We start from the raw sequence: 19,649 nt of genomic DNA, 5'->3' as shown, positions 1-19,649 counted from the left end.
TCAATGACCCTAGCCAATGTCTGGCAAAGACTTTGATGCATTTTCCAAAAGTTTTTAGAAAAGAAATCCCCACAGCCCAGTTCAGCAGCACCCCGGACAGGTTATCCGGACCGGAGATAACATTCATTTGCTTTCCAAAGACTCACATTTCAGCACTTCGGACAGTGGTTGTAAATCCGCTGGGAGGAGGAGGATTCCGGCAGGACATCCAAGTCCACCGTAAAGATAGGCTATATATTCACAATGTGTAGCATCACATTCGATCTACAAGGGCTAACACAATTTAATTCATGGAAGTCGAACGATTGCTTTGGTTGGATTGGGGATTATGATTGTGGATGGGGAGATAGCCTACATGCGGCTATGTCGGCCTATTGTTGGTAATTGCACGCTACTCCTTTAGCGAGCTGTACACGTCACAGCATCCCCCTGTGCGGCTTTTGGGAATAGCCAACACCATCGCAGCATCATTCCTGCCCGCTTCCTATTTAATTATAGTGGAAACCCAGTCAGGTATATTATCTTGGAATCATGGACGACGTTCCACCAATAATGAACATTGCCATTTCTCTCAAAATTCAACCAAACGATGGACCGGTATTTTTCAAGGTGGATGGGACGAGATTCGGTCAGAACAGGACAATAAAATTGCTCACTGGATCAAAATACAAGATCGAGGTGGTTCTGAAACCAGGGAAAGCCGAGGCCACGTAAGTAGTAGCCTATAATATACTGCAAATAACGAAAACAGGCTAGATTTTTATTTAGGCTAGTTCCCCGTTCGCAATATAGGCTACTACGGTGAGTAGGCTAAGGCTACTGCTATGATGAGGATTCAATACTTGACGTGCATTTTTATTACACAAAAAATGAAGAGTAGGCCTATGCAAATGAGAGAAAATGAAGAGAATGTAAATTACATGTAGCCTATCTGTCGGTAATGTAACATTTTGGATAATAAATGTTTTTCTTGGATTTGATATTCGCATTAGAACGCCAGAGAGAGTCGAGTGGCCCTCTCTGCAGGCCTGCATCCAATAGGCTAAGGTCCGTCTGTCTGTATGAATAAATAATGTTTTGACGCGGTGTGTGGATGCATTTTTTATTAAATCAAATGAGGTGAAGACATAAGGCATCCTTTGCCTGATGATTCACATCAATGCGAAATAAGAAATTAGAAATCCTTGTAATTACCTGTTTGGCTAGCTACGTGGTCCACCATACAGCCATACTCAGGTGGGTGTGGTTGAGATGCTACTGACTCTGGTGCATGGAATTCACAGGACCATGAACATTGGAGGCATCACCTTTCCCCTGGAGCAGCAGTCTAAAGACGAGGCGTCTATGGTGTACCACGGCCAGTACGACACGGAGGGAGTGCCCCACACCAAGAGTGGGGACAGACAACCTGTCCAAGTCAGCATAGAGGTGAGTAAACCACTTCCCTTAGGCCTACTTTATCCAATTGTAACTAGTTCCCTTGTGGTCCCTATTGACTACCTACATTAAATGCAATTATTTGGATAGAAGAGTCTGCTAAATCACTTTAATGTAATGGTCTAGTCACGGTCTATCAGACCTGGTCTTGATTTTTGGAGGCTAACCTGCATTTGAATGAAATTACTAATATTTTGTTTTTAATCATTTGTTTTATGTTTTGGGGTGAAAAAATGACTTTCTTTCTCTCTGTGTTCATGTCCAGTTCCCTAAGGCAGGCCAGTTTGAGACAGTATGGCAGGTGAAGTACTACAACTACTACAAGAGAGAGCATTGCCAGTTTGGCAACAAGTTCAGCGACATCGAGTACGAGTGTAAGCCCAACGAGACCCGCAGCCTGATGTGGATCAACAAGGAGATGTTCAACTGAGAACCTGCACATCAACTCATAAATCTTCTTCCACCGAAACCAAGCAAGGGAGATGAGTTGCACTAGAACTGTTTTTTAAACATCTACTGTAAAAGGAAAGCCTTATCGTATAGGCATGCGTTTCAAGTCGGCGAGCACCATAATTGTATACTTCAGTGAAGGGATGGGAGGCGGTTGTCGGTTATGCTGGTCTTGGAGGTCATTGGGTTAATATACAGGGATGTCAGATGAGCAATACTCATTCAGGAAATGAAACACATGTAGAACATCAGGTGAAGGGACTGACTGAGTCCATCCACACCAGCTAGAGCTGTGGCCCTCTATGACCAGGATTTAAGACACCTGTGGATAGGATGTATAAAACAAAACGTGTATCTAACCTGACTTATTACCCGTGAGGTATGTGTGCTGTGTGAATGGGCATCATAATTGTATTCTATTCTCCTATGTGTTAGCTGTAGTGTTATTTATGCCTTTGAACAGTCTGTCTTCTGAAGAGCACAATAGTGATCAAATCGATCAGGAAGCGAGGCAGCTTTAAGTTTGACTACATTCTTCAACAGAGACATGCCTGTCCCTGTACCCAAGTGTTTCTCATGTTGTTACTTTGTGCTTTGCTTTGGTTGTTTGAGTTTCACAATGATGTGTATGGCTGAATAATTCCAATGCCAAAACGTTTTTTTGTTTCTTTCGATGGTTCACCATGATATCAGATTACCTAAAATGTTCTGTTTGTTACATATTGAATGGACAATTGTAAAACGTAATGAGTGAATAAACTGATATAGGCCTACCAGTGCTACCACAAAATAAATGGAAACAAGTGGATCGTTGTTGTTGATAGTTTTCCGAGGTGTTTCTACATGATTTCCATTGAATGACAAAGCTCATAATGAATTTGATCTAATTATGCAATTGTGCTCCCTTTTGATCACCCAGTCGTCCATTCTATGACACATTGACACTTCATCTGCATATCAACCATGACGAGCTTCATATCCTTATTAACACGCTTTGTAGGTGTGGCATGTATTAGTTGTTCCTCCTCTCACAAATACCCCACATGCTACAAACTTGTAGCTATTCTGGAAAATATTTATGTTCACATGCGTTAATATGCATTGCTTTTTAAAATGGAAAAGTGGTGGACTACATGTAGCCTACAGTACAAAAAAGAGAGAGTACCCGGATGTACTGTACCGTTTGCACCTCCCCCTACTCCCCTTTCAACCTCTCTCGCTCTCCACACCAACACAACCTCCTCTGCCTCGTCCCCCTCTCTGCGGATCCACGGTAGCTACTGCAGTGAATCCGTCATCCGTCGAGAGAAACGGCGATTGCAAGTCGAACGGGTCCTATCGTACAATTAGAAAAAACATAGCGTAGTGTTAATTGATTGTGCAACGTTGTCCTTCCCTGTTGCTCTCTTCACACAGTAAACGAAGACCCTCCCGACCGCCAGAATGGTAAGGAAAATATCTGTTCAATAATAGTATTCTAGGATCAAAATGTGTACACAATCTCGCACCATACCGCATGCATGCATAGCACCCAGGGCGATCATGCAGCTCGCTTGCACTACGGCTGCGTTCTGCCATTTACCCCATTTAGGTTTCGTTATGTTTTTATGGTCTATATGCAAATGCTCCTTCGGTTCTTTCTTGGCGGTAATGTCAACGTTCTGCCTGTCTGGTCATTTCTCTTCTGAACACTGCTAACCATATTTTAGAATTATGCTATCACGTTTGCATGGCAGAATCCAGCCAGCTAGCTAGCTTGCTAAGCACAGTAATAATGGCGCGAGCTTGTGGGGGAAAAGTGCAACATTGTATCGTTTCCGAGGCCGCTAGTGGGTTACATTGTAGCAGTATCGATAGACTGTCACTCCTTAGTTTGCACATAAATTAGACGAGCTCATCAACTTGTATCGAGCAGATTCTGCGTTTGAACCGCAGGTTACGGCTAAGCTAATGCTGGTTACAAAATACCGTATGGACACATTTTCCTGGTTGTGTCATAGCTCGAGCTCTCAAATTAGAGCGTGTCAAGATAAGTGTTATACAGTAGACTTGTAGTAGGCTAATTGCTAATTATTTAAGCAATAATATTTCTTACAGAGAAACTAAGGGTTCTCCCATTTATTCAACAATCATTGCACAGCCTCCTTTAAAAAGTTACCTGAAATATTGCATTGCTTTTTTTAATATAACACTTTTTAATTGAGCATAGGTTTCCTGTTTCTATTGTTATGTGACTGCATAATCAGTCTCGTGTTTCCTCACAATTTACTACATGTAGCTCATCTGCAGAGTCGGCTTCAGTATATTGAGATACCTTCATCTCCAGTATGCTAACAGGTTATATTTAGAATATACATATAGAGATTTTTAATAAACTACTTTAACACATTTCTCTGATTCCCTCTGTCTTATAATGATGTGTGGCATCATTACAGCTAGTGGCCATTTTGGAAATACTATAAAAGTATCCATGGGGGTAGTAGGCCACTTTCTTCTGGGGGCATCTGTAATACCTCTTGAAAAACAACACAATGCCTTTTAACCATAGACACTATGGTGTATCCACCTATAGCAAATGTGAATGTTGCTGGCAGCGAGGTCCTGTCGTATTTTAACTTGTGCTACTAGTCATCTGAGGTGTTCTACATAATTGCTGTGATGGCCAAGCTGATCTTCGCTAACACGGTGAATTATTGTTGCAGCACCTGCCAATTCCAGTACCCGCCACCTTTTCTTAATCAGAATGCTGGCATGCTATTTAGCAGCACATGACAGATCATGCAGCTCACTGGCAAACATTTAGTTCTACAAAGCATAAGCAAATGCTTAGGGCGTACTGTTGACTATTGGGCTCACGGACCACAGTGTGTCAGATGATTGGTTCTCCTTTAATGCAGATGTTTTAGATAAAACAATGGGGGAGTGTTTTGGAAGGAATTACTCTTTCCATTCCTACTGGAAACGCCAGTTGTAATTGTAGTATGAGAGGGAGAGAGAGAGGGGGAGAGAGAGAGAGAGAAACCAGGAGAGTAGCACAATGCATAGTTTAGACACTCTACACTGAAAATGAACATAGAATGAAAACAACAAGAAAGTGATGATTTTGTGAAAGCAAAATGGTTCTTTTGATTTTTTTGATATTGAAAATGACGACAATTGTGGTAAACCTGCACACAGTTTGAGTAAAACCCACCCATATTCAGTACACCTACCATTTTGAATTTCTGCCTTACAAAACAAGCGTCACTTATAGCGCTGCCTCTGTTTGGTTACCCCTCAGTCGCGACCTTACACCAAGTAGATGCTGTAATCCTAAACCCTCAATCCACTTTAACTTAATGCTCTATCTTGTGTGGCCTGAAGTCAAAGAGGCATAGGGCTCAGTTGCAGCATCTACTACGACACTGACGATTTGAAGACGCATCAGGGAGATGGATACCTCTGTCGTTTACTTTGCCATGTCTTATCCAGTGATGATGGTGTAGAAACGCTTTGATAGTGAACCCAATATGGCTCCACAAAGCCCCACACAGTGGGTCAGGGAGTGACAAAAGTCACATGTACTGCCAGGATGTTTAGGCCTAATCCTTTGAAATCTTATGGTCATCCCTGACCTTGAAATAAACTATCTGCCATAATGACTCTCTCTCTCTCTCTCTTTGGCTGTGTTGTGGCCTCAGATAAGTGATATGCTCTCCACAACTTTCCTGTCATTGTTTCCAAAAGGAAGATGGAAATATTTTGGCGGCCTTCATAGCCATGCTTTAGTTAGTGAATGATCCCTGTACTGGGGTTGTGTGGTTGGCAGCAAGTCCCAACAGGCCCTCTGCTTTCACTGTTTTTAACCCATGGTGTAGCAAAGGAATTTACTTTTGGTTTTGTCTCCTTTTTGATAATCTTTGATGTAGGTACGCATATGCCGTTGTTTGATTGAAAGGAAGGACATATTGAGTGTGGTATGATGACCTTATGTCTAATCCAATGTCCTTGCTCACAGAATGGATCACTATATGACTCGTTAAGATTTCAAAGCTTCCAAACTCTTCCTACCACTGTGATTACCTCACCTAATGAGCTGTATTGCCCCCTTTAACAACTATGTCAATATCAGGACAAAAGTAAGGATATAGCTAGCAGCTTTTCATTAACATTCAAGAGGTTATTCAAAATCAATCCGCTGAGTGTTTTCATGTTGATTTAAATAGATGTATATGATTTATTTAAAGTGCGACCAGCACACCTTTTTGAGTTAAAGACAGACTGATTAGCCATTATCTAATGAGGAGAGCTACAGCCCCCCATCCTTCATTTTATTCAATTCCTGCATGTCCCTCAGAGATGCGGCAAGGCAAAGGCAGTGGATTGCCCTAATTTCCGGGGCTGGCAGAATCCAGTTCATTCTGTTGTTCTCATGCATAATGGAGATCGCCACTTCTTAGGGATAAACACAAGCCAACTATGGGTCTGAGAGGTTTCACATCCACCTGCTGTTTTAAGGGCAAGGCATATGGCCGCCTATACACTACTGCACCCATATATAAACACACACACACACACACACACACACACACACACACACACACACACACACACACACACACAACATACATGTGACTATAGTATACTATATGCTACTACACCCTATATTATCACACACCCATACATAAAAACCTACACGTGACTAGTATACTATATGCCCATGTTGTTTTCACCGATTTGCATCTCAAGGTATTGACGCATCTGGTGTTGATGTACTGTTGATCTACACACAGTAAAGACAGTGGTGGACCCGACCTTGGAGTCTCTGTCATGCAGTGGTGGATGCCATGTGAAAATTATTAGCCTACTTGATTTTTGAACCTTACTTTTGACAATGAAGGGTATGCAGCCTCATAGACCCTGGTGATGAATGTTGGTCCTTATGGTCGTCTGGTACGATCGTCATTCTCACTTTCCCCTCCTTTTTTTCAGGGAAACGAAGCAAGTTATCCCTTGGAGATGTGCACACATTGTAAGTATCTGTGATTATGGCTTGCAGGTAGTAAAAAAACACTAGCTTCACCATAAGGTTTAAGAACACAATATTGACTCACAAAGGTCTCAACGCTAAACTAGATATGTAGGCCATTTGATTTGTTTGAGACATTTTTGTAATTTACTCACTGTGAACACCCGGGATGTCCAAAGTTTATTGGTTTGCATTGTTTCTAGTTTAAAGAGCGACAGGTCAACTCAGAGGCCGGCGTGCACCACAGGCGCTGGCGTCATGTGTCAGGGACACTTAAGCGGTAGACAACTGGTGAGAGGGAATCGATACGGCGGGGATCGCCAAGTAGACGAATATATACGTTGCCCCCCCCCCCCCCAAGTCACCCAGCCTCCACACTGTGGGGGTGTGCACTCTGCTGCCACAGCTAAAAATGCCCCTCCTCTCATGAAGGTCAGTTTCAGGGCTGGTGGGAGAGCCCTCTTTATTTTTAGTCGGGAGCAATATTCACGTTTTAATTGGTATGTCGCCCCTGCTGCACCAATCCCCCCCACCCGCCCTATCTTCAAAGAAAGAGGGGGGCTACATAATCAGAAATTTCAGGCCCGATCTTTCAGACCCTAACTTAGTGGGAAGTACCTGTGGAGGAAGTGCGGTCCGCCGAGTTTGGTCTCGCTGGCAGCCAGAGGCAGGTGTCGAGTGTGCATGTGCTGAGCCGGTGGGGACAGAGGGGTGTGGGGTGTGGGGGGGTGGGGGGGTCACCCCTGCGCGTTCTAACGAGCTGTTAGGCCTGGTGTCACGGACCGGGCCACCGGGCTGCTCCTGATTTATGATGGCCGCGCTCGCTCACTTCGCTCAACATCAGCCCCCGAACAATCCCTCTCTCTCTCTTTCCGTCCGTCTCGGGCTCTTCCAAGAAAAAGACCGCGCCACACTCACTCACTCTGAGTTTGGTTAGCTGGAAATGAAATGTTAAGTGTCGGGGGTTTTCTCCTTGAGAGAGACCAGGCCCTGTCTGTGGCACGTGCTCAGGTAGACATTTCCTCTTACTGCAGTCAAATTCGGGGGTTCCCACTTCATAAAGGACGTTCCTCCCAGCCTCTCAGTACTGAGGTCTCCTCTATCAGGATGGGCTTCCAAGCCAGCTGGCGCCGCCCTCGCCACCAAAACACGCCTGAGTTCATAGTGTCACGCTAGGGTCATGCACCTGCAGGACAATCAAGAACAAGGGGAGACTTTGACAGGAGTGTCAAGGCCCGCGTGATCCGTCTCTAGCCAGCCTGTGGCCTTCCCCTCAGTGAGATATTTTTGGGAGTACCCCGACTCGCACTCAGACTACCCCCTCTGCTCTTGAAAGCATGGGGCGGGGGCAGCTGTTGACCGTGTCAAGCAAGCACACAGCCTTAAATCAGCTGTGTGCTCAATAACTGCCAGGGTTGGAAACACAGCTCTGATCCACTCATATCTTCTTTTTTTTTTTCTTTTTTTACCTCCCCCAAACACTGATTGATGGTCAGTTTTATGTTTGGTACCCCAAAAAGTAGAGTAGCCTAAGTTTTCCCAATGTACCGAATTAACCAGGATTTGTCCTCTTGGCTGTACAGATGATGCCTGAGGCCAGCTCACCCTACTAAGCAGAGCAGCGGTGAACTGCTGTGCGCTGGCCTGCTTACTCATCCACCACAGCGGCTGGGGCTTTGCTGCAAAGGACTAGCCTATGTCAAAACAGATTAACTGGGCCACAGTTTAGAACAATAAAGTGAAAGTATCTGAATGCCAGAGGAAAGACGGTCGACCCCCCCAAACCCCACTAACGGCTCAAAATGTCGCTCATCAAGCGGGCGGTCTGATGAAAACAGTGGGGGCTCTGAACATCAGGACATATTGACTTGGTGGGGCCACATTTTCAGCTCTTGTTTGGAGCTGTTTGGAGCAGTTGGGTTGTCCGGAGCGATTACTCAGCCTATCAGCATACAGTGGAGTTTTCATGCTGGAGGAGGCCTAAGCCTAAACCCGATAAAGCCAGCGCTAACGTTAGCTTACAGCCGGACTCCGATGTCTTGTGATATCTTGTTTGTATAAGGCTGTTTGTATAAGGCTGCCCTCATGAAACGGATATAACTAGCTAGCTTAAACTATTTGAAGATTAAAGTCAGCAAGCAAGCTACCGATTACATGATCTGCATGTTACCGTTTTCAAATGTCCCTTTCACTAGTGAAACAACAACAACCTCTGAGCTAGGGATTGTGATTGGTTTACACAAGACAATTGTGATTGGCTTAAAGAAATGCAGCGTCCCACCCCTCCCCTATCTCCGAATGGTAATGAGTGCAGCCATACCTTTCTATAGCACTGGCACGGCATAAATGAAGTTTGGAGTAAGATCTTGTTATGCAAGAATAGTAGCTAGCTAACCTAGCTGCATCTTCAACGAAACATTGGCTAGCAGGCTGTCAGCAGTCAACCAGTGGGAACAGACCCCAGAGATAGCTAGCTTCCTAGTGCTAGTTAACTAGCCAGCGTTACATGTAGCCACAGCACTAAATAAGATATCAAGCTAAGAAAGCCAACCCTAACATGAAACATAAACATCAGTGGTGTAGTGGGGATTTTCTTAGTGGCGGAATGCTATTGCACGCGCACACGCACGCGCTTGCACACACACGTAGACTTAAAATAATCGCCAGATACAGATACTGCTTACTTTAGCTACTGTATTACAAAAACAAACATTAGCAACAACATTCATAATGTGTGTGCGGCATTGCTTCATTTCACCACACACAAATCATGCCAGCTCGTAACAATAGCAGACAAACAGGATCCGCGAACTAATTCACGCCAAACGCAGTCAAGTATGTGTAATTAATTACAGGCCAGAGTAGCTCCAAGTTGGAGGGAGGGGGTCATTGCTATTGTTTATTATTCAACCTGACTTACATTGGTTTACTGTAAGTAGTTACCAGTCATTTCAATGACATAATACAATTTGAAGTTTAGTTTGCAATCGCCGCCTCGATGAAAACAAAATAAAATCATCCGCATAGAAGCCGGGGGAAGCCGGGGGAAGCCGTTCCTGCCCGTCCGACGCCCGCTACGCCCCCGACAAACACCTCTTTTTAAGAGCGGCCGAGCCGAGAGTGTCTCTTGCCGCTCGGGAGGCTGCAGCGCTTTGACGAGGCTCGGTGGGTGCAGCGTTTGGCAGGAGGATCGTGAGCGCCGTGACGGGGGCCCCCACATGTGGGAGGTGTTGTGTTTCTGCTGCAGTATATTATAGAGGGGTGGCAGCCCTGGTGAGGGCACTCCTCAGGCCTCCTTCACTCAAATGGCGGCGCAGTCACCGTCTGCCTCTTGTCTGACACGGACCGGTTGATATGTGTGACCGCATTACACCGGCTGGGCAAACCCGCCGCGCGGCCTGTTCATGTCTCTGGAAGAGCATGATTTCAGCAGGTTGTATTGGTCTCCAGGTGGAACGTCAAAAATACTTTAGCTTACCCGTTGGTTGGTTGGTTGAATGGGGCTCTCTAAACTCGCGTTCGGGGCTTAATTTAGACCCCGCACTTGCCTGAATGTATTCTGGCTTCAGAGGTCCAGTCATTGATAATCTATTCGTGTGGTGGGCCAACCCTCTTGCTGATCTGGCATGTCATCTGGCCCGAGCGAGTCGAAACCTTGAATCACGAGGACCTGGCGACAGACTCCTAACTCGGACGCTCGCTGGACTGCGCTGGCTGCTGGTAACGGCCCGCTTGGCTGTTCTGCGGGTCCCTGGTGGGGCGGGAGACGTGGTGAGGACCACTGAGCCCTGTCATGAAACCCTGTGTGAATGTAACACGTCTCCGTCTGCAGCTCAGCGGTTTGTGAAAGCCTCTCCAACTGCCGCCTGCAGCCTTCAAAATACACCCTCCCCCTTTCCGTATGTACGCTGGGTTTCCTTGTTGCCAGGGGTTTCCCAAGGGTACTCTTATGCGTGTATGTGTGTTCGTTTGTGTGTGTGTTTGCTTTTGTGTGTGTGTGTTAGAGAGAGACCAGCGAGGGGGGTGGGGGGTTCTCTGCCTTGTTGCTAAAAATACTCATATTTTTTTTCTCCTGTGTTTCAGACATACTCATGGACCGTATACACGGACTGAAATATACCCTCACCGGCATATGCTCTAGTGGGGCTGGTGTAATTGAATTAGTTCAGTGCAGTTGTTGCACGTAGCCCTGCAGTGGCATGTCCATGTCTCTAGCATGGGCATATGAGGAGTGATGGGCCCAACCCTCTCCTATGTTATGGTACAGTAAAAACTAAGTTGAACAAGCGACCCCCCCCCCCCCCTCCATGCAAGTTAAACTGCTACGTTATCAACATTACTAAAATCTGTAGTCAACTGAAGGGGTGATTGTTTGACTGGCTCTACTCAAATAGTCTTTTTTATTTATTTATTTATTTATTTACCGGGGCTGGCATCCTCTAGCTGAGAAGCTTGTTGTTTAAATGGTTAGAAGCATGTTGCCCTAATAGCACTTTTGCTGTTGCTCTTACTTAGGCTATGCAGGGAAGGAGACGTTTTAGGATTATTGGGACACATGCTCATAGTTTCTGGCCAAGTGCCTACAGATACCATTGCCCTTCCGTGCACAAGGACAAACTGTGCAGATCATATGCCCTTAATTAACTGGCAAGGAGCAACATCTCCTGACATGGTGGTTAATAGCAGCACAGTATATTATAATTCTTTACAGTGTTGTCTAGGCCAGAATACTATTGTGACCACTCATCAATAGGCACAGCCTGGTAGAATCAAAGGGGCTACATTAATTTTTATTTTACATTAATTTATATAAGTACCTGTTGCTTGGTAACAAGTGCCATGTAAATTTGCCATATTCCGCCTCTGGGGGAGAGGGATAAGTTGTGTTAATTAAGATTAGCCTACTATAGGGATTGGGTCATTAGTATCCTTGGATTTTCAGATAATATTTTTTTTTCATGGGTGATGCTGTTTATTTTCAACTATGGCTGATTTGGTCATTTCAGAGTTGACGGTGAGCCATCTTCTCTGTTAGCGGTGTTTGGAATCAGGCCCCCCCCCACCCCTTTGGAAGAGAGGGATGTGGAATTTCACATAACTTTACTGAGTGATGCCCTGCCTACCGGTCAAAGTGCCAACATTATTCTCCCTACCGCCAACAGGAAGACGGGCTGAGTGGGAAACGGTGTCAGTAACGCGCCCACGGCGCACCACTGCCGTGTCATGGCGTGAAGTGCGGTTATTCCTCTTTGCCAGCCGCACTTGACTTGAGCCCTGGCGGGAGCTAGAGGCCGCACTGCCCGCAGGGCACCGTGCAATGAAACGCTCAAACGCTTAGCTGCGCCCGACGTGAGGCTCAAGCCCACGAACCTGAGATGAAGAATCTGGTGCTCTACGGGCTGAGCCAGCCGGCCGGCCTGTCTGGCGCTCCCATGCGTTGTGGAACGTGGAGGGGTGGGGCCTCTGCTCTGGCTGTAGGTCCTTGCTTGTTAAAAGCCTGTCGCCTTGGTGCGATTCTGCTGAGTCAGACCAGAACTGCTGGTGAGACACTCAGGGTATATAGAACTACTATGGTGAGACACTCGGGGTATATAGAACTACTGTGGTGAGACACTCAGGGTATATAGAACTACTGTGGTGAGACACTCAGGGTATATAGAACTACTGTGGTGAGACACTCAGGGTATATAGAACTACTGTGGTGAGACACTCGGGGTATATAGAACTACTGTGGTAAGACACTCAGGGTATATAGAACTACTATGGTGAGACACTCAGGGTATATAGAACTACTGTGGTGAGACACTCGGGGTATATAGAACTACTATGGTGAGACACTCGGGGTATATAGAACTACTATGGTGAGACACTCAGGGTATATAGAACTACTATGGTGAGACACTCAGGGTATATAGAACTACTGTGGTAAGACACTCAGGGTATATAGAACTACTGTGGTAAGACACTCAGGGTATATAGAACTACTGTGGTGAGACACTCAGGGTATATAGAACTACTGTGGTGAGACACTCAGGGTATATAGAACTACTGTGGTAAGACACTCAGGGTATATACAGAGATGGGCATAAATGCATCAAAATGTAATTAATTAGAAATTACAAATACTTGCTCAAAAATGTAATTAAGTATAAATACAAAATATTAGTCAGAAAAAATGTATTAATTATACTGACGGGTGGATGTCGTGAGATTATTGGCCTAAAATCGAAGGTACCTGTTGTCGTCATTGCACGTGAACTACCGTTTTCCAGGAAGTAAGAAATTATATACTTTGATATAAGATTACAACAAAAGTAGAATTTTGTAATTTTTTTGGCATACATCGTTGAATAGGTGAACACTATGACCAATTATGTGAACCAAAATGGGACAGAATGCTTTTTTCATTTCAGTGCGACTTTAACATTACTTACATATGGTGAGCTAGACTGACACAATAGCTGCGGTGCAACAAGTGGCTCAGATGAACGACATGTTGCAGTCACTCAGTCCACCCCCCCCCCCCCCTGCATCCCGCTTCACGTTAACGGGTTCACTTGTGCTATGCTAGAAATGTGTCCTCAGTTAGAGAAGTTGCATTAACAATATGGTTCGCCAATGAAGCTCCCTAGTCCCACACTGCTACATCACAAGACACCACTAGCTTACTAGCACTATTTCAAACACGTTATTAGCTATGTTAGTAGTAACGCTAGGCTAACATTAGTAGTGAGTTGGCTAGCTAGGGTGAGCGACAGCTAAAGCACATTTCAAATCGCTCTGTTGGGCATTTTAGTGCCATGCAATAACATTAAACTTGCTTTAACATAGCCTACAATATCTGATCATACAGTTAGTTTAATGCTAGGTTACACAGACCAATCTTTGTCTCCGGGAGAAATTCCAGCTGCCTGCAACTCGAGGCTTCCAACAGACAATATACCCACGCTACTCTGCCTCTGATAGGTGGGATGTATTGTTTCAGATTTGACATGTCGAGGCATGAGATTTTTGTTGGTGTAAGCTAAGTCAATCAGACATGAGTAAATAATAATAATATAATATATAATTGTGTTGTTTTTTTCGAAGGGGAGGATAAACATGTCATTTCAGAATAAAATGCCATAAAATAAAAACATGTATTTTATGTATTTAAAATACATAAATTTTAATTATAATTTTATTATAATTATTATTATACAACAGCTAGTTACAATCGCGCATTATGATTGGCTAAGATGCCTTCCAAGCAGTGCCTTAAAACCCTAAGTTAAGGCACTGGGTTAATCACCAAATGTATTCCTACTCCCTATAGCACGTAGCGTACTCGCGTTGCCTAGCAATCGCTTGCTTGCTCTGTTTACGTTGTGGACCAGTCCAGCTGTAAGTTGCCTATAGCAACGGTAAACAATTGGGAACTATTTCGGATTGCGGAGGGCCGAAAGCAACACAATTTAGCGAAATTTAACACTAAACCCTTTATTTATTTATTTTTAAAGATATTTAATGACAGTGCAGTGCTGTTGTATAAAAGCAATAAGACTCTCGAGGTCATGCTTTACTGTGGTTATTGGCACGGCTGTGGTGCCTGTGGGCAATAAACCACAGTAAAGCACTCCCTCTCGTTATTGCTTAATTATAATTTGCATCACACCAGAGCATTTAAAAAGAAAAAGCTTGGATCGTTTCCACTTCTGGTTCAAATTGTGCACGCGTGCTATCTAATCAGCAACACAGGGCGTTCCTCTATGGCTTTGAGTACCCAAACCGTACAATTGAAGCAGACTGAATTTAACTTAACAAATGGAATTTTTCCTTGTAGCTAGCTTGTAGTGCAGGAGTTACATATTGCATCTTAAATTTGAATTGCAGTCTTCATAATACTTAAAATAAATATAAAAAAAACATTCCATTTTCATTAACCTAAGCACTTCATTTATTACTACTTTCATTGAGTAAATCATGTAAACTTTAAACAAGCCCCAACTCCTGACACCCAATGCTGCCAAATAATGATCTTCATGCTGCCAATTAATTTTCAATCGCTGAGCAACACCATCTGAAACAGAACAGTGAAGTCAAGGACACCTCCGTTATTACCTCCGCCCACGACAAAGTCAGTTAGCTCGTTAGTCAGCAGACCGAATGTCATGAAACTTGATGGAGGGTGTAGCACGCGCCAAGGAAAAAAAATTTTTTTTTGGGGGAGAGGATCTAAATCACAGGGCAGATCCACAAATTATCTTTCACTTTCGTTTTCATGGCGAGATGGCTTAAATTATGCCCCAAAGTGCCATCTGGTGTTTATTTTTGATATTTGCGAGATAGGCCATTTGGCGGATCCACATATTATTTTTCGCTTTCGTTAACATCGAGATCGGATCATTCTCTAAAGTAGAAAAGCCCACTTGCTTACACATTCAACAACTGTAGCCCACATTCTGACGACATGCTTCTTGGGCAGATGTTTGCGCTCTTCTATTTAAAGCACTAACATTAGACTAGGACATTTTCCAAGCAAGTGTAAGGGCCCAAGATATGATCCTGAACACCCCCTCACACAATCGCTCTTAAATTTGTGAGGGGGTGTTCACACATTTAACACACAGCAGTGTGTCTGTTATAATTAATGGCCATCAGTAAAGTGATTAGTGGGGAAGGCAGACGTCACACGGCTCTGTAGGGGCTTAGGAGTTCGGAATTCAGAGGCGTTCTAGTTCAAGGTTCACCCTTCACTAGCACACTAGAGCAGCACCTTGGGAGGGCTATGGCCAGCAGGCACAAGAAAACGGGCAAGATTCCAGCCAGGACAGGTATGCAGTATTGTTTCTATAGGCAGTTAGGGGGCATAATACCAGTTGTAAGTTGGCGGCCAGCGGAGTTACCCCTTCCCTGTGATGAAAGTGCGTCTCTGGAAATGAGGATACCTCGATCTACCTACAACAATGATCTACGGCATGTACGTTTTGCTCCAGTATTCATGAATAAGTTCTATTTCTAACACCGGCCTTCCCTCTGTCTCCTGTCCCTCTTCTATTTCAGTTGATGCTGATGAGATTAAGAGGCTAGGGAAGAGATTTAAGAAACTCGACCTAGATAACTCCGGCTCCTTGAGTGTGGAGGAGTTTATGTCTCTACCTGAACTCCAACAGAATCCTCTCGTACAGCGAGTTATTGATATATTTGACACGGACGGCAATGGGGAAGTCGACTTCAAAGGTAGGTTGATCATGTGTCAAGTATGTGTAAGTACTGTATGTGTGTACTTTGGTAGATTTCCTTTTAAGGTGGTAATTGGCTATTTACTCGCTGCTTGTTTTCCGTTTGTTTTGTTTGTTTTCTTGTGTACTCTATGAAGGCCCATACTGAAATTTTTTCTTTTAACCTTGAAACAAGTAATTGAGTGTACTCTATGATTGAATGAGTGTTCTTTATTTACTGTGCTTGAATATGCCCATGACTTTGTTACATGCAGATGACCTATTTTTTCAAATGAAAATACCTTCACATTTAGCAGTGAAATACTATGTTGTGCAATGGGTTTTTTCCTTGAAGGAACCCTCTGTCTACAGCATACAACTGTGTGAATACATTAAAACAAGCCATTGATGTTATCACTTCTGAAACTAGTAGTTGGACATTGTTTTACAGAATTCATCGAGGGTGTGTCCCAGTTCAGTGTCAAAGGGGATAAGGAGCAGAAATTGCGCTGTAAGTATGTAATGTAAACTGATCACAGCTTGTGTTGCCTAAATATTACAGCATATCAGAGGAAAGAAAAAACATGTCAGCTTTAAAATGTTAACATGTTTTCAACCAATAGAAACTTGGAAAGGAGGGATACATTTTATATTAGTCATTTAGCTGATGTTTTTATCCAAAGCGACTTAACAGTACAATAATTGGAACACAATTGGATAATGGATACAATTCTCTAACTAACTAGTCTGGCACATAGTAAAACTTGTCTCAAGTCTGGCACATACTAGTAAAATGTGCTATTGATTGAAAAAACAAAAGTGTGGAAGGGACAAACGTGGGAAACTGTTTGCTAAAAAGAAAACGGCGTCATTCAAAAACCAGGCCAGGTCCAGCCTGGCTTATGTGCGTGGCTGGCTTGTTTCGGTTCAGGACTGGTAGAACGGAAGCTAGTCATGCCACTGAAATAGCTGTGAATTGAAATGACATGACATAATGTCTGATAGATTACAATAGGTCTTTTCGCCTGGACACATCAGTTTCAATGCTTCCAATGCTAATCCAGCACAATAAGAGCGGGATAGCCAGTTGGCTCATGAGCTCAGAACTAGCAGCAGCTTCCATAACATTAATGGTAGCGGTCAGTGGCTAAAGCAGTTACACTGATGATTCCTGAAACATTAGCTATTTTGCTGCAATTGGTTCAACTTCTGTTTCTGGACAAAGGTAAGGGATAAAAAGATTGTAGTGAAAGGATGAACGTGTGGAGGTTTGGGGCATAGTCCCATAAAGTCATCCCCACCGGGGCCTTGAACCCCCATCTCCCAGGTGGGAGTCCTATGCTCTCACCACTACTCTACTTGTGCAGTGGAGATCGGCGGGTTGCTTTTGGTGTCCTTCTTCCAGTCCCTAGTGTGGGTTGGGGTTAGAATAAGGTGTTGGGGTTGGGACACGATCTGACCTATAAGGCAAGGGGTAAAGGTCGGAGTGAAAGGATGAACGTGTGGAGGTGTGGGGTATAGTCCCTTAAAATCATCCCCACCGGGGCCTTGAACCCCGATCTCGAGTGAGTGAGTGAGTGAGTCCTAGATAGATAGATTACCGGACAAACGCTATGCTAGGTGCGCTGGCTTACAGCCTAGTGTTGGCTGGGGTTAGAATAAGGGTTGGGGTTGGGACAGGATCTGACCTATAAGGCAAGGGGTAAAGGTCGGAGTGAACACGTGGAGGTTCGGGGCCATGAACCCCGATCTCCCGCGTGGGAGTCCATTGCTTTCACCGCTACTCTACTTGTGCAGTGGAGATCTTGTGGTCCCAACAGAATGCAGGTCTACATTCTATAGAGGGAGAGAGAGAGAGAGGGAGGGAGTTATAACCGGACAAACGCTATACTAGGTGTGCTGGCTTACAGCCACGCACAAAAAGCTTTTGAAAGCACTAGTAATGTTATGTCAATGTTAAGAGAGCCTCCCTTCAAAATGAATAATATGTCTCTCTGTAAATGTCTGACACAGGTTTCCATCTCGAAATAGATGTCAGTGTTCCATCTCTCTTCTCTCCGCAGTCGCCTTCAGGATCTACGACATGGACAAGGACGGTTACATATCCAACGGGGAGCTCTTCCAGGTGCTCAAGATGATGGTGGGGAACAACCTAAAGGACACCCAGCTTCAGCAGATCGTCGACAAAACCATCATTAACGCAGACAAAGATGGCGACGGGAGAATATCCTTCGAAGAGTTCTGTGCGGTGAGTCGATGACACGTTGATCTTAGTGTGTAGAAACTTGAAATGCAAGTCAAAAGTTGAGATCTGTCACTTTGATTGACCTTTGCTGCGTTCCGTCTCTCGCAGGTGGTGGGTGGATTAGACATACACAAAAAGATGGTGGTGGATGTGTGACTGACCTCACGAGCCCCTCTCAACACTCCCCCCCCCCCTCCACCCCCCGGCTTTCTTATCCATTTCTGAGGATATGCTCAAGCAAACGCGTCGTTCGGCAGCGCTCTCTGTGTATTTTCAATGGAAGTATTTTCTCTGTGAAGCCACCTTTTTTTTCCCCCCAACCCGAGCCTTCTGAAGCCAACCTTTTTAAGTGTTATTGAATATTCATTTTCTCAATAACCCGGTGTTGCACTTTAAAAGCTGAAGGACAGCTTTTTATCGTTGAGCGAGCATTTCAGTTTGGTGGAGGAAGGGAGGAAGGTTAGTGTTGTTTTTTTTCCGAGGCAGTTCTGATTTTTTTATATTTATTTTGGTCTTGTCTTTTTCTTGTCTTTTTCTCTTTTTTTTTAACAAAGTATATCTTAGGGGATGTGTGTAGTTAGCTGTGATGTAACTTGATGTACTTGATTTCAACACAACACATACATAGAGCATGAAGTGCCAATCAGAGCATATTAATGATATGAGCAGTTATATATGATCTAGCCTACTGTCTGCTGTTCCAAGATTTGGGAGAACTGCTTTTTCTAGGATTTAGGAGTCCAATTTACTTTTCAGGTGTAACACTTTTTCTTCTGTATCACTTAATTGGTTTATTGTAAACATTTTAGTTTCCGATCATGATGTGATAAACTAAATTTTGTAAAAATAAATAAATAAGGGGATTGTGCACTGTACATGTTTATATAGTCAGGGACTACTGTTTTCTTGCTTTATGAGATAAAAAAAAAAAAAAAAAGTAGTGAAAGAGTAGAGAGAAATATATTTTAACTCCTGCACACACGCAAGTCTATTTTGAGTCATAGGTTGGTTCTGGGAATTCTTTCCACCATAGAAGTCTCTAATCTCCCAGTTGAATGCACATTACAATCAATCTGGGTGGCATACAGTTGTAGGCAGTTTGACCATTCTGCTTTTGTATGTAGGCCTACTGTATTGCTTTATTATCACCTAAGATAAAATGGTAATGCTATTCTCTTAGTAATTTGCTAAATGATAGATCACATAGGCCTATAATTAGAGATGCTGCTTTTGTTCATTTGTGCACAAGTCAATGCTTGCTTGAAAATGGTTTATTTAACGGCAGGCAGCATTTTCAGGTGATTTATCT

The 19,649-nt window shown here is 43.9% G+C and overlaps 2 protein-coding genes across 2 annotated transcripts; both read left to right on the top strand.

The window, feature by feature from the left end:
• Window positions 1–531: 531 nt before the first annotated feature.
• Window positions 532–1,867, top strand: cnrip1a (cannabinoid receptor interacting protein 1a; the record flags this gene model as incomplete). The annotated part of the gene is made up of 3 exons (XM_084440849.1): window positions 532–710; window positions 1,284–1,428; window positions 1,703–1,867. The coding sequence occupies 3 exons, from the start codon at window positions 532–534 to the stop codon at window positions 1,865–1,867; spliced, it is 489 nt and encodes a 162-aa protein (XP_084296975.1).
• Window positions 1,868–3,154: 1,287 nt separating this feature from the next.
• Window positions 3,155–19,309, top strand: ppp3r1b (protein phosphatase 3 (formerly 2B), regulatory s1ubunit B, alpha isoform, b). Its single transcript, XM_084441228.1, has 6 exons — window positions 3,155–3,333; window positions 6,859–6,898; window positions 15,938–16,114; window positions 16,547–16,606; window positions 18,159–18,343; window positions 18,449–19,309. The coding sequence occupies exons 1-6, from the start codon at window positions 3,331–3,333 to the stop codon at window positions 18,494–18,496; spliced, it is 513 nt and encodes a 170-aa protein (XP_084297354.1). The 5' UTR covers window positions 3,155–3,330; the 3' UTR covers window positions 18,497–19,309.
• The last annotated feature ends 340 nt before the right edge of the window (window positions 19,310–19,649 follow it).

The sequence above is a fragment of the Borostomias antarcticus genome (genome assembly GCF_949987555.1).
Source record: "Borostomias antarcticus genome assembly, chromosome: 7".
Lineage (NCBI taxonomy): Eukaryota > Metazoa > Chordata > Actinopteri > Stomiiformes > Stomiidae > Borostomias > Borostomias antarcticus.
Note: the sequence above shows the minus strand (reverse complement) of the source record. Positions and strands in the feature narration are given on the sequence as shown.

Bases quoted from the DNA above. Each gene is read 5' to 3' on its own strand.
- ppp3r1b (XM_084441228.1), top strand. The intron at 6,899-15,937 runs GTAAGTATCTGT...CTTCTATTTCAG, and splicing joins CTTGGAGATGTGCACACATT to TTGATGCTGATGAGATTAAG. The intron at 16,607-18,158 runs GTAAGTATGTAA...TTCTCTCCGCAG, and splicing joins TAAGGAGCAGAAATTGCGCT to TCGCCTTCAGGATCTACGAC.